Here is a 13109-nt window from a genome sequence, read left to right as displayed (position 1 = left end):
TTATATATATATAATTTTTATTAAAGATTAAAAAAAAAAGAATAAAACTACAACAAACAGAAAAATTGAAAAAAAAGAGAGAAAGGAATAACAGAAACAACTAAAAGTGCAATAGAAAAAGAAAATAGGAAAAAAGAGCAAGTTATAAAGAAAAATATAAAGACATAAAGAAATAGCTTCCGATATTCTTCACAGCAGTTATAAGTAAAATTATATTTAACCATTCTCTCTAAAGTCACCTCATGACTTTCTTCTTTCTATATTCTATCCTGTCTAATCATCAGAGCCATAAATCACAAGTTCATTTTTTTCCATTTTTACACAAAAATTCCATAAGGGGTTGCCAGTTGCCAATAAATGTAGAAATTGTAATTTCTCTTATCAAAAAAGTCAGTTTATCCATCTCATCAAGATCTGTCAATTTCACCAACCATTCCTCCTTAGTGGGAAGTGCTGAATCTTTCCATCTTTGTGCATGTAATAATCTCTCCACGATAATCATATATTGAAATAATCTTCCATGACTCTTTTCTAACCGTGTCTCCATCAATCCTAAAAGGAAAAAAGTTTTCTTTAACTTTTTTATGTCTCTCCTTGCTAGGGAAGAATGTAAAATAAAACCAAAGAGGAGCCAGTGGTATCTGTCAGTGATCTTTTGGCACATTGCACTAAATTGTGGCACAATAGACCACAATGTGTTAGGCTTGCACAAGACACTAAGGCACAGTAACTGGGCTCATGCAGCACAAAACTACTTTTTGGCTTGGTCCTGTGTGAACCCCTGTTTTTACTAACTTAGTTACTTCCATACTTCAGTGGTTTACAATATAATACCTGAAAATCATGCATAAAAACTTAGAAGAAGAAATCCCAAACAATCCCAGCCTGGCATAAATAATGGCAATAACTCTTACATAATTCCAGCATGGCAGCCTTTTTAAATGCACAGAAGGAGGGCACCATAGTTAGTTTTTACTCAAGTAGAAAACTGGGTAACCGTTGGCCTGAAGGAAGAAAAGGAGGACAATGACATGATTGTGTGAATTTGAACAAAGATACTCAGCTAATTTGCAATAGACACCTCCATCTTTTTTTTAATCCCACCAGAGTGAATACTAAATTCAGTATTCCAGGCGAGGAAGATTACTTTAGCCTGTATGTTCTAGAGAAAAAGTTTAACTTCATTTCATTTCATCACAGCCGATGACACACTTGGCCATCTCTTCCTGCTGACAAGTGTATTCTCCTTGATGATTAAATGTATTTAATATATTCTTTGAAGGAAGGCAGAGATGATGTTATGAATAGAGTCAGTGCCCTTTCATGAAAGAATTTAGCACAGCTAGTAGTTTCTACCCACTTGGGAGGAAGAATAGACTGTAATTGAGATAGCATTCACTTTCAGAAAAAAAAAAAAAAAAGAGTATGCTCTAGCTATTTCCTTCTATCTCTTCCTATTTTTACCCACTACATTCTGATTTAGAATCAGAAATACTGAAAACAAATTATGCCTGTGTAGCAGGAACATGTGCTACAAAGGTTATTGTTGTTTAAGAAATTATTTCAGAGATTCTTTCTTTTCCTTCACAGCTTACATTATATTTATCTGTATTTTCTTAAAGTAAGTGATAATGGCATAGAACTAGGTTTATGCTGAAAATGCAAGATACACATTTAACAGGTATAAACTGTACCCAGGAATTTACAAATAGTTAATTACATACACCATCATGATGTTATGTAAAAATGTTTAATTAGATTAACAATCTTTAATGGGATTGATGCCAAAATTTTGTGTGTGCGTTTGTATATGAATCGATTGGGGTAATATTTGCTCTCTACCCATTTGGACTCTTATATTTGTATAGTCTGGCCAATTTTCTTTCTACGTTCTGAAGATTTTTTCTCCTTTCCTTTTTAGCCAGAATATGCAAATATTTGCTTCTGGTATATTCCTCCTAGCCTGAGAAAGATGGAGAAAGGACATGAATTCTGGGAAAAGCTCAGTCATGTGAGTACTACATTTTGTTAAGGACTATCTTTTCAATAACCAGACTCCTGTGCTTTTAACAGTTGCATGGCAAACAAAATTTCCATCAGTGTTTGTATTAGCGTACTAGTATAGCTGTGTCTGATGATATTCTGCCTGACAGTTCCTTCTTTAAGGCATAGGAGACTTGCTAGAGAAAATGTTGGCAACATGTGGATCGCTTTAGAGGTTTATGCTCCCTTTATGGTTTGTGATAAAACTAAGCTCTGGTTTTGTACATGCTCACAGAATTAATCCACCATCTGGGTCTTAATTTGAACTAGAAATAAGTATTTATAGGACTTTTTAAAGTTTACAGTGATCTCAGTTTAGGCAAGGCTAATTAAATTTCTCTCTTCGTATAATAGATGCAGACATTATACAATTTTTCCACTTGCTATCAAAGCTGCTAACAGATGGCAGAGCCAGGGGAAGATGAACGACATTGTCTGCATCCATTGTCTAGACAGAGCATTCATTACCTGTTTTAGACATTTAACATTGTCCTTGGGACTCACTTAGCATTATTGGTGGATATTATGCCCAGGAAAATGTTTAGGAATAATTTCTGATGTTAAACAACCTGCCTATTGTTCAGAGAATGAAAAGTGGTTCACGCTGTTCACAGAAGCCTATTTAAGTCTTCTCCTTTGTGTAGGTACTTAATACTTGAAATATTAGGCAATCAAACCTAAGTAACTTTAGGAACATCTCACAACCTAATCTTAAGTTGTGTCACACTGAGGGAGTAATTTACAAAAGGGTGTTATAGCCAGCACAAACGAAGGATAAGCAAACCCCTTGATTTTGGTTTCTCTCAGTTTCTCATTTTTTGCAAATATGCTTTTTAAAAAAGCTTACGTGAGTATTTCAGTACACTTTTCTCCAAAATATGTGTTTTTGTTCACGAAAATTGCATACAGGCAAAGTACAAACAATGTTCCTTCATATAGTATATTTTGTACATTATTTTCATGAATATATGCATTTTTATACAAATGCTTTTCTAACATACATAGTAAAGCACAGGGGACTGCAAGTTCTGAATTATAATTCTTTGATTTAAAAATGCAAAAATAAATTAGTTTGCATTCAAATGTGATCTAAATAGGTTTCTCTCCCTGTACCTTTTCCCTTCTTTCCAACACAATATCAAATCTTGTTGCGGTAGGTTGGTGGTACCAGGCAAATTACAGATTATATGATACCATTTGGAAAGAAGCCTTGAATGTAGCAATACTGCAATGTTGATGGTAACTTATACTGACCTTTTCTTGTACTTGTGGCATTTCTGGAATGTGGAGCAGAATCAGGTCGCTAAAACTCATACACACAAATTGAATTTACCTGCCATTCATTCTCATCTTCAACACTGGGATTATGCAAATAGAAATGTATATCCAAGGGACAGTTACTATCTTACCAAATTAAAACTGAGATTGTTGCATAGCTCTAATTATATGGGTAATATGTTTTTCATATTGTACATTACTGACCACAGCACATCACTTTAAGGCAGTGTTGTCCAAACTTGGCCACTTTAAGATGAGTGGACTTCAACTCCCAGAATTCCCCAGCCAGCCATGCTGGCTGGGGAATTCTGGGAGTTGAAGTCCACTCATCTTAAAGTGGCCAAGTTTGGACAACACTGCTTTAAGGCATGCACCAGTAACTGAAATAGGCAGCCTTCTGTGGAATTTTACGACTCTTACACAGAAGACCATGAGGGACGTGGCCAGTCACAGATGACCATTTAGCAGAAGACAAAATGGTGAAGGTGATTCCTGCCATCCCTTCTGGACCCCTGCAGTGTGCTCTACCGGTCTTAACTTACTAGTAGCTTTTTTCCCCCTAGACTGGTGACCAGACTACCTAACAAGATTAAGCTGCAGCCACTTGTCATTGCAATTGTCTAAGAATGCATTTGGAACCTATGTGGGCCCAGAGGTTTATCTTGAAAATAAAGATGGTGGAGATTTGTACTTTGTGTGGCATGCCAGTTTTCCCTTTTGTTTTGGGAGGGGGACCCTTAAAGATAAAGTCAGGTGGAGCTTGTAGCCTGTAGTGGCCATCCCTGCTATATGTGGTAGTCTTTTCTTTAATCTTTACCCATCACTTTTTTCATTGTATAATATCAATACATGAGCCCTTGGGGGGGGGGGGGGACAAACTAAAAGCCTATTTTTTCCTACAATGTTCAGTGAGATACCTATGGAAAGCTCCCAAGTAAGACATGGTGACAGATAGTCTTCGCCCATTATTCTTCCTCTGCAAGGCTTTGTCTCCCTGATTCTGAATACTACTCTACTCTACTCTATACTACACTACGCTATTGTTGATGTCATTTAAGTCCAACTGACTCTGGGTGCCCCACTAAGTAAAAAACAATGCAAAAGCAACAAGTAAATAATAACATAATAAAGATTAACTTAAAAAATTATGCAAGATGGTTACAGAATGGCAATCTAGACAACACCCAGATCTGATCCACCCTACCCCAGGCCTGAGAAAATAGTAGATTTTCAAGGCCTTCCCAAATGCCAGCACAGTGGGAGCCACACGGATCTTATTCCCCATTTAAAACCATCTAGGTCACTGACGTTACTGTCACATCTTGTAATAGTGAATTTAATTGTTTAACTATGTGTTTGATGGAATTGAGAAGCTTTATGAGCTGGCTTAATTCAGGTAATAAGCTCAAAAGTATGTGGAACTTTCTGGGGTGAGGGGGCTACACTTGTCATTTAAATGTCATGCTGGGGGATGGGGTATAGTCCAAGAAACAGCGGGCGAGGCCATATCAAAAACTAGATCAGATTTCAACTGGTTTACATTCCATATTCATTAAAATTAAAAATAGTTAATGTGATTGTGCTCTAATAATGTGTTTTAATTATTTCCCTTTCTGTCCCATTAGACCTAACAATTATGAAGCAACTTTTGAAGACCTCCACAGTGCTGAGGGCTTTTAGAGGCTACTTGCAGCCCTATGGCATCAGCTTGTATACCTCTGCCATATGATAATACACTTAGTAGGACCTTTATCAAGAGGGAACACCAGTCCTTGCCACCCCCTTCCACCCCTGTGGCCAAAGAATGTAAAAGAAATCTACCAAGAAATGATGAGATCCATCAACATGAACCTCATAGTGGCATAACCAGTAATAATGCATACATTTGTCAATTTAAATAATAAATGAATGAATATAATCCTGACATGGACTTGAATCAGACTAATCTACTCTTCCTTGCTATTAGTGCAATGTACTTATAAGTTACATCCTTTAAAGTGTTGAATCTACTTAGTGGTTCTTCTTTTCTGATTCAGTATGTTAATTATGACTATTATTGTCACCTATGAAACTACTAGGGAGATTATGAGAAAGGTGACATGTAATCAGCCTTCATTCGTAAGAGCTCATGTTGCTTGCAATTAGCTGTGAGCAATTAGATGTTTGTGAATCCCTTCAAGCTACTGAATAAGCATGATTTTGCAGGGATAATATTTATATCATTGCAAATTATAATCTGGTAAATCAATAGTAAATATTACAATCAGATATAATTTTGAAGACATTAAAAAGTTCTCATTAAATGTATCCCTAAAACTCTTGCTGAACAGAAACAGTTCAGATTTTTCTAGAGAGACGTTAAATCTTAAATGTCTTATGCGAGTTCTTCATGTGCCCCCTGGTGGCATTTTTATTTATAAGCTTTATGCAATTAAATTAAAGTTAACAGAAAGGAAACTCTGATGCTTAAAGATGAACTTAGACTCCTTTTTTACATCTTAATTTTCTCCATTCAAATAAGTTGGAAATGTGGCCATTCATACATAAGACAAATCTCGCATTAATTAAAATAAAACTGGCCACATTTTTCTACCTGGATATGGCTACCATCTCTGTGTTGCAAAAAGAAAGTAAGGTGTATTTGTGGTTTGAGCCCAAATGCCAGTGTTCTCATGAAAGGCCTTGCTCACAGTCACTCATGCCTTGGTCACTTCCCAGCTGGGTTATCACAGTGTGCTGTACATGGGGCTGCTCTTGAAGACCACCTGGGAGTTACAACTAGTCCAGAACACAGCAGCTTGTGCCGTGCTGGATACCCCTTGATTTGTTCATGATATATCAGGGCAGCATGAGCTGTGCTAGCTTCCAGTTTTCTTCCAGGTGCAATTCAAAGTGCTGGTTATTACTTTTAAAACCCTACATGGTATGGGGCCAGGTTATTTGCAGGACCATCTCTGCCTGAGGATATCTGCTTGCTCGACTAGCTAGACAGGATGGGCAAGTTACAGGTCCTATCCTTTAAGTGTTGCCATCCAATGAGACCTAGCTAGCGTGCCTTTTTTGTAGCAGCCCCTGCTCTGGAACATCTTTCCCCCTGGGATCCAGCAGGCCCCCCCAAATTTTTAGCTTTCCAGGAAGCTATAAAGAGTTGCTTTTCCTCCAGGCACTGGGATAGAGTGAGGTGGGAGCTCAAGGATTAAATAATTCCATGGATTGGTGATCGTGGGTTTTCTTGTTTTTCTTGTTTCTGGTTTTATTATTGTTGTCAGCCACCCAGAATTGTGTTCTACAAGATGGGTAGCCATACAAGTCTTATGAATAAATAGATATAAATAAATAGAGAGCCAGTTTGATCTAGTGGTTAGAAAGGCTAGAAACCAGGAGACTGAGAGTTCTAGTCCCACCTTAGGCATGAAAGCTGGCTGGGTGACTTTGGACCAGTTACTCTCTCTCCGCCCAACTCACCTCACAGGGTCGTCATTGTGGGGAAAACAGGATGAGGAAGGAGTATTAGGTATGTTTGCCACCTTGAGTTATTTATAAAAAAAATAAATAAAAATGGGATAAAAGAAATTTAAAAATCTACATCTAAAATAAGTAAGTCTGACAAAGGCTGATTTGGGGATAAATGTTGGCACTTCAGAAAAAACCACTCAGGTGGCAAAAAGTATAAATCTGGCAGACCTATAGGTCATCTCTGTAGCTAAGAAATAAATTGTCAGAAGCTAATAGACTGCTACACATCTGGGGTGCCTTGATCACCTTGGAGCAAAATTCTAGATGTACAGAAAGGCCTTTGAAGTAGTAGGAAAAGCCTGTTTTGTCCACAGTGGGCAGAAAGGGAGTCTGTCTGCCTTCTCTGGAGTGCTTTAACCACACCACTACTGCATATGGCGAAGCAGCGGCTGCAGTAAGACATTACCCTAAGCAGTATTGTGTTTCAGTTTCTTTTGGCTCAACACAGGGTTTCTCAAACTTTGCAATGCCACAACCCCCCAAATTGTACAGCTCTCCTCCCTCCTCAGAAGAAAACTAATAGCTGGTATAGGAAAAGAAAAGCAGGGAACCAAGCCTAGAGCAAATTTGGACAGTGTTCTTGCTTTGCCTATGCAGACCTGATCAGCTCTGAGAAATGTTTGTGACACCCCTTTCAGTTGTTTCTAACCCCTCTGGGTTTCATGGCCCACAGTTTGAGAATCCCTGACAAGAGGTTTTGTGAACTCAGCCATTGTGACTTGTAAATCCTGGTTATGGCTTAGTGCATAGCTTAGTTAACAATGATGGCTTACTGCAATGTGTGAAATGGGTCACTAAGAAGTTTCAGCATGCAAGTCATCTGCTGTAGAACTGGCCCTCCCTGCACTCTTATCTTTCAGCATGCCATTTCCCCCAGCCATTGTCCTCTTCATCGTTATCATTTCTGTTTTTCTCCACCCCCCCCCACCCCCAAAAGAAGTTCTGAATATATTCATCACTGGAAATTTATCAGGTGTTACTTCTCCCCTCATGAATCTTTTCATTTCTCAGTGAAGACAACACTGAGGCCATGCTGTTGCTTTTAAGAGTATACCTCTTAAAACAGGAATGGCCAGCTTGGCTTGGATGTGGCCATTAGGTTAATTTCTTAAACTCTCCCTCTTTCTCCCCTCCCCCTGTAAGTTCAAAAATATTTTATAAGAGAACAGTTAAAAAAAACTGGGAATAGAGGCCTATCCCTTCTGTATAGCCTAGTGTTTGGTAGGCAATGAAGAATGTGTCAGAAAGAGAAAAGGGGGTTAGAAAGAGAAAATGTTGTGTGTTAGAGAGAGAGAATGAGAATATGGGTGTCCCAGAAAATTTGGGTCTGGCCATATCCTCACTTTGTTCAATCCTGTTTACTGTTCAGGCCTCAATGGCTCTCAGTAGAGAAAGATTCCCCAGCTTAGTTTAAACCCTAAGACCATATTATAGTTAAGGAGGATAATTAAAGTATGATTCACTATTTTAAATAATCAGATATATCATTACTTTTCACTGAAGACATTAAAATGAATCAGTCAAAATATCATCTCAAGAGTTACTTACATGTTTTAGACTGTCAGGACATTCCCATTTCCTAGGATATTACCTTTGGTGGATAAAACAATGGAGAACAAGATATTAACATAAATGCCCTAAGAAGAAAGTGGGCAGGGAGGAAGCTCACATAAACAGCCTATCTCTGGACCACTCAGAGCTTTGAAACAGCTCTGTCTTGGCCTGTCCCTAGATGAAATGGATACTAGGAACATTATACACGTGTATTGTTAATCAGGAAATGATAGAATAGGGAATACTTGAAATGGTCCCAAATGGGGTACCCCTGAATGCCTACCAGCCTTTATAACCCACAACATTTAAAAAATGTTGATTTCTGTTTTGGATTAGTGAAAAGGAACTGGCATGCTGCAAAGCAAAATAGCTTTCAGAAACTCTTTTTTCCCAGCCTAGTGATTTATTTGTAAATCAGAAGAAACAATAAATGTATCATTGGAATTGCTAGTTAGAATGCAAGAGAAGGTGGGGAGGAACCACCTAAGTTTGCCTTCTGGTAAATCGTATAAATTGATAAAACTGCCCACACCCATGGTGGGGACCATTTTATAAAGTGGTGAGCCATCTCCTGGCATCTATTTTTTAAATGCCCACAACAAGCTCTTAAGAGTGTATGTTTCCATTAGCAAAAAAAGAGCAGGGGTGCTGTCCTACAATATTACCCTCAGATTTGACCCTCACATCTTTAATTAAAAGATTCAGAATGTGTGAAACTTAGAAGAGTTTCAACCAGCCATAGCTGATCAGGTTTCTCAACCAGGTGCCTTCCAAATGTGTTGGATTACAATACCCATAATGGGGATGCACCCAGAGGGCACCATATGAAGACAGTAGCTTTGAACAATTTGGAAAAATTGGGATTTCATCCAGTTAGTGATTACAGTATTAACATCTGTTTTAAAAATGATATATATGTTTGATTGCAGCTATTAATTGTTGTAGTTCAAAGGTAAAAATAAAACTACTTAAAGAAACATCTCTTCTAAATTTGTCAACATAGAATCTGCAATTAAGGCGCAGATAAATTACCTTTATTGAAATCTGACATCTGATAAAATTGCACAATCCAGCCACACAGAGTAAAACAACATGTGTTTTCAGTTCTTAAGAATACAAAGATTAATTATTTTGTGTAGTGTAATTACCCTCTCTTTTTCTGAATTATACATCTTGGATATAAAATGATTACTGATATATAAAAAATATTGGAATTCTTGTTGTTGCTCTGGTTGTTCCTTTTGGGGGAATGTTTTTTAAAAAATATCGCTTTGATATTTACTGAGTCAGTAAAGGGACTTTTTTCCCAGTTACATTAGCAGGGAGATGCAAAGTGTTATATTGTCTCTATGTCATTCACAGTGAAACAGAACTTTCTGTAACTGCTTTTACTATTTTGTAAAATTGCTTCATCGTCTGTAGTGGTCAAAGGCAGAATTTCATTAATGACGAATTAATGCCAGCTCTGTCTATCCATTGTGTTTAAAAGTTTCATAGTATGCAGTCTGAGTGTTTTGGTTTTTTTCCTAGATCTGAGCCACCCAATGTTTTTGTTATGTGTATTTTGTTGGACCAGAGTCTATTTGGCTGGGGCTGAGAACCCTCGGAAACAATTTGTATTTTGCCTAAAAATGTTGCATGGACTTTTTGCTTTGCATTCAGCGTCTTTTTGACTTTGCTGCTTTTGTTCTGTTTTGTTTTACACAAGCTGTCACCTGAGTATATAATGCTTCATGCATCTGATTGAACAGAGGCCACGTTTGGAATTATTTTGGCAAAAATGGAAGCAACAAGTAGTATCCATTTGTGTTTTATCCCAAGAATTACCAAAGTTGTTTTCAGCTTTCTGACTTAAAGCAAAGGATTATCCTGGTTTCTTTGGAAGACTGACAGGCCATGTTTTCCTCTCATTACAGTGCCACTTGAGCTGGTGTAGGTTATGCTGCAGTTGCTAAATACAGCTGCTTCCAACATCTCATTTTAAGATATGTGATAAATATTCATCTAAAGATATGTTACATCGAAGAGTCCAAAACATAACACTGCTAAATTGTGTAAGTTCTTCATAAACTTCACGTTGAATGCATGGTGCAAAATATTTGAAGATTGAACTTTAATTATAATCTCATGAATTGTCTTTCAATGTTTTGCCATTCAGAATTGGAAATAATGGGGCTCAGACATCTTGGTCAGTAAAATAGACCTCTGATTATTACAAGACATCTTGAACTTATACACAACCCTTTTTTTTTCCCTATTGGAAAAAAAAAATCTTGGCTAGCAGTGTAAGTATCTGCCATGAGGGGGCACCAGAATCACATAAATATATTTAACCTCTAATTAGTATATTTGCTCAGCTCTTTTAGGAATAATCATAGAAATCTGCACATAGAAAAAAAAACTTCCCTGCTTCAGTTCTTTTTCTTTTCCTTTTTAAATGTGAGTGTATTTTTCTTTTGACTTATTTGCAGAATGCTGTTTTCTGAGGAGAAAGATACTCTTAGAGTTTAAATTGTGTTCTGCTTTCTAGTAGACAAAACCCTAATAATAATGTCCAAGGGTGCACCAATAAGGGTCATAAATCTACATTAGTACAGAATTGTACACTGAAGACCTTACTATAGCAGGATGCTTGGCTTATTAAAGCTGTGAAAACGTTATTTATCAGGAGTTTAAGGGTATTGGTTGTGAGGTTTTTTAAATTTTTGTTTCGTTTTGTTCTGTTTAGTTTTTAATGCCTTCGAGTCAGTGTTGCCTGCTAGTGACCACCTGGACCAGTACCTGCAGTTTTCTTGGCAAGATTTTCAGAAGTGGTTTGCCATTGCCTTCTTCCTGGGGCTGGGAGAGGGACTGGCCCAAAGTCACCCAGCTGGCTTTGTGCCTAAGGGGGGACTAGATTTTACGGTCTCCCAGTTTCTAGCCTGGTGCTTTAACCACTATACCAGCCTGGGTCTCAAGGTGTGAATTAAAAAATGAGAAAATTAAATTCTAAGGATGCAATTTTATAAACATTTATCTCAAAATAAATGTGATTGAACTCACTGAGACTTTTTAAAAATAGACACGTGCTTTTATAGTTGCAAGAAAATCATACTGCCCAGGACATTATTAAATTGGCTAAAACTAAAGATGGGACAAGCACTGAATGCTGGCTGAGGTTACTTCCTGTATTTGCACAGTTGTTTAACTCACTCACTAGATGGGGATCCATAGCAATGTAAATTTTTATTTATTTATTTATTTTATTATTAAACTGGTATGCCGCCCATCTCCCCCAACGGGTGACTCTGGGCAGCTCACAATAACAAAAAAGAACAAACACACCAATCTCTCCAACAGTGACTAAAATCCATAAATAATTAAAATACAAACATACATTAAAAATGTCCTAAAACCCCCCTGTATATTTTAGCACTAAAACCTTCAAGATGCTGGGGGGGAGCCAAAACCCATCACCCCACCAGCTATCTCCACAGGTGTGAGCCCCCATCCGGCCCCCAGGCCTTCTGGCAGAGCCAGGATTTAACCCCTTTTCTGAAGGCCATGAGGGAGGGGGCACACCGGACCTCGGGAGGCAAGATGTTCCATAGGGTGGGAGCCTCAGCAGAAAAAGCCCTCTGCCTAGACCCCACCAATCGGAATTCCTTGACCGGAATTTAAAATTATTCCTCTTACCTCAGTCAATACCCATTCATCAGAAAATGAAAGCACATGATATAGACAAGTTCTTTTGCCAAGCATTTAAATTCTTCTTTTTCCTCCCCAAAAGATTAAGCTTGCCCCTCCCCAAATTATATTGAAAGTATTGAAAGTTAAGCTAGAAAGGGATTATTTTTCAGGGGTGCTGTTAAATCTGTTTATTATATTGTTACTGCATGTATTGTGTCATTCATTTTGCATTATTATGGTGGTTGTTTTTCTTCCTTACTACCAGCTAGCCATAAAGTGGACCATTATATCCTTCTGCGAGGAAGAAATTAACATCTGCTACTGTAGTTAAAATTTTCCTTACAAGCCACATGTGGCCTTCAAATTGTATAAGTAGGTTTTGTCCACCTAATGGTTTCCAGATGCATTGGAATTGCAAGTTCCGGAATTCCCAGCTTTCATGCCAAAGATTTTGTCTGGGGAATTCTGGGAGAGAGTTGCTGTCTCAATACATCCAAGGATTTGAGGTTGTGGAAAGCTGTATTAGAGTGTCAATCCAGTTTGACTCAGTTTCCCCTTAGTGTATCATGGCTGGGATTGGAACCAAAGTGGAGTTTAGTAGTCCTGAGGAACAGTGATTCCCAGAGGTGTGAAGATATTTCTGGGTGTCACTTCCTATCATTAAAGACATACCTAGTTTGCAAGTTAAGCCTAGTATAACATGCCTGAAAAATGTATCTTAAAGAAAGAGGTGGAGGGGGGGAGGGAGAGAGAGAGAGAGGGAAGGAGGGAAGGAAAGATTTTTGTTGGCTAAACAATAGGAAATAACAACAGCAGCAGCAGCAGCAGTACTACTACTAGCAGTAGTAATAATTTCCATAGCATAAGAAGCTTCTTTCCTCTAAAAGCCATGTCAAACATAACAAATTTCCTCCTTGGAAATCATGTTCGTGGAAGACATATATTATTATTTCGTATCCACTTATTTCACTGCAGAAGTAGTAGTGATTTACTGTATACGGTTTAGGTTTTTGCAACCTAGATGTACAAATGGTTTTGGTGAGGATTGC

General features: G+C 37.8%; 1 protein-coding gene across 5 annotated transcripts in view; it reads left to right on the top strand.

Moving 5' to 3' along the window:
• Positions 1–13109, top strand: part of GADL1 (GAD like acidic amino acid decarboxylase 1) — a 117896-nt gene that overhangs the window by 79620 nt on the left and 25167 nt on the right. For 2 of the 5 annotated variants that reach the window (XM_088150852.1, XM_088150853.1), the window contains exon 14: positions 1922–2011. In XM_088150852.1, the coding sequence (XP_088006978.1) occupies positions 1922–2011 (90 nt within the window). Of the gene's footprint in view, positions 1–1921; positions 2012–4946; positions 5481–13109 lie in introns of those variants that run through there. The other 3 variants (XM_088150856.1, XM_088150854.1, XM_088150855.1) reach the window with 3 other exon arrangements.

The sequence above is a fragment of the Python bivittatus genome, unplaced genomic scaffold (assembly GCF_059951505.1).
Source record: "Python bivittatus isolate LINGU-HERP-01145 unplaced genomic scaffold, Pbiv_v1 ctg000610_np1212, whole genome shotgun sequence".
Classification (NCBI taxonomy): Eukaryota; Metazoa; Chordata; class Lepidosauria; order Squamata; family Pythonidae; genus Python; species Python bivittatus.
This window is presented reverse-complemented; position numbering and strand designations above follow the sequence as displayed.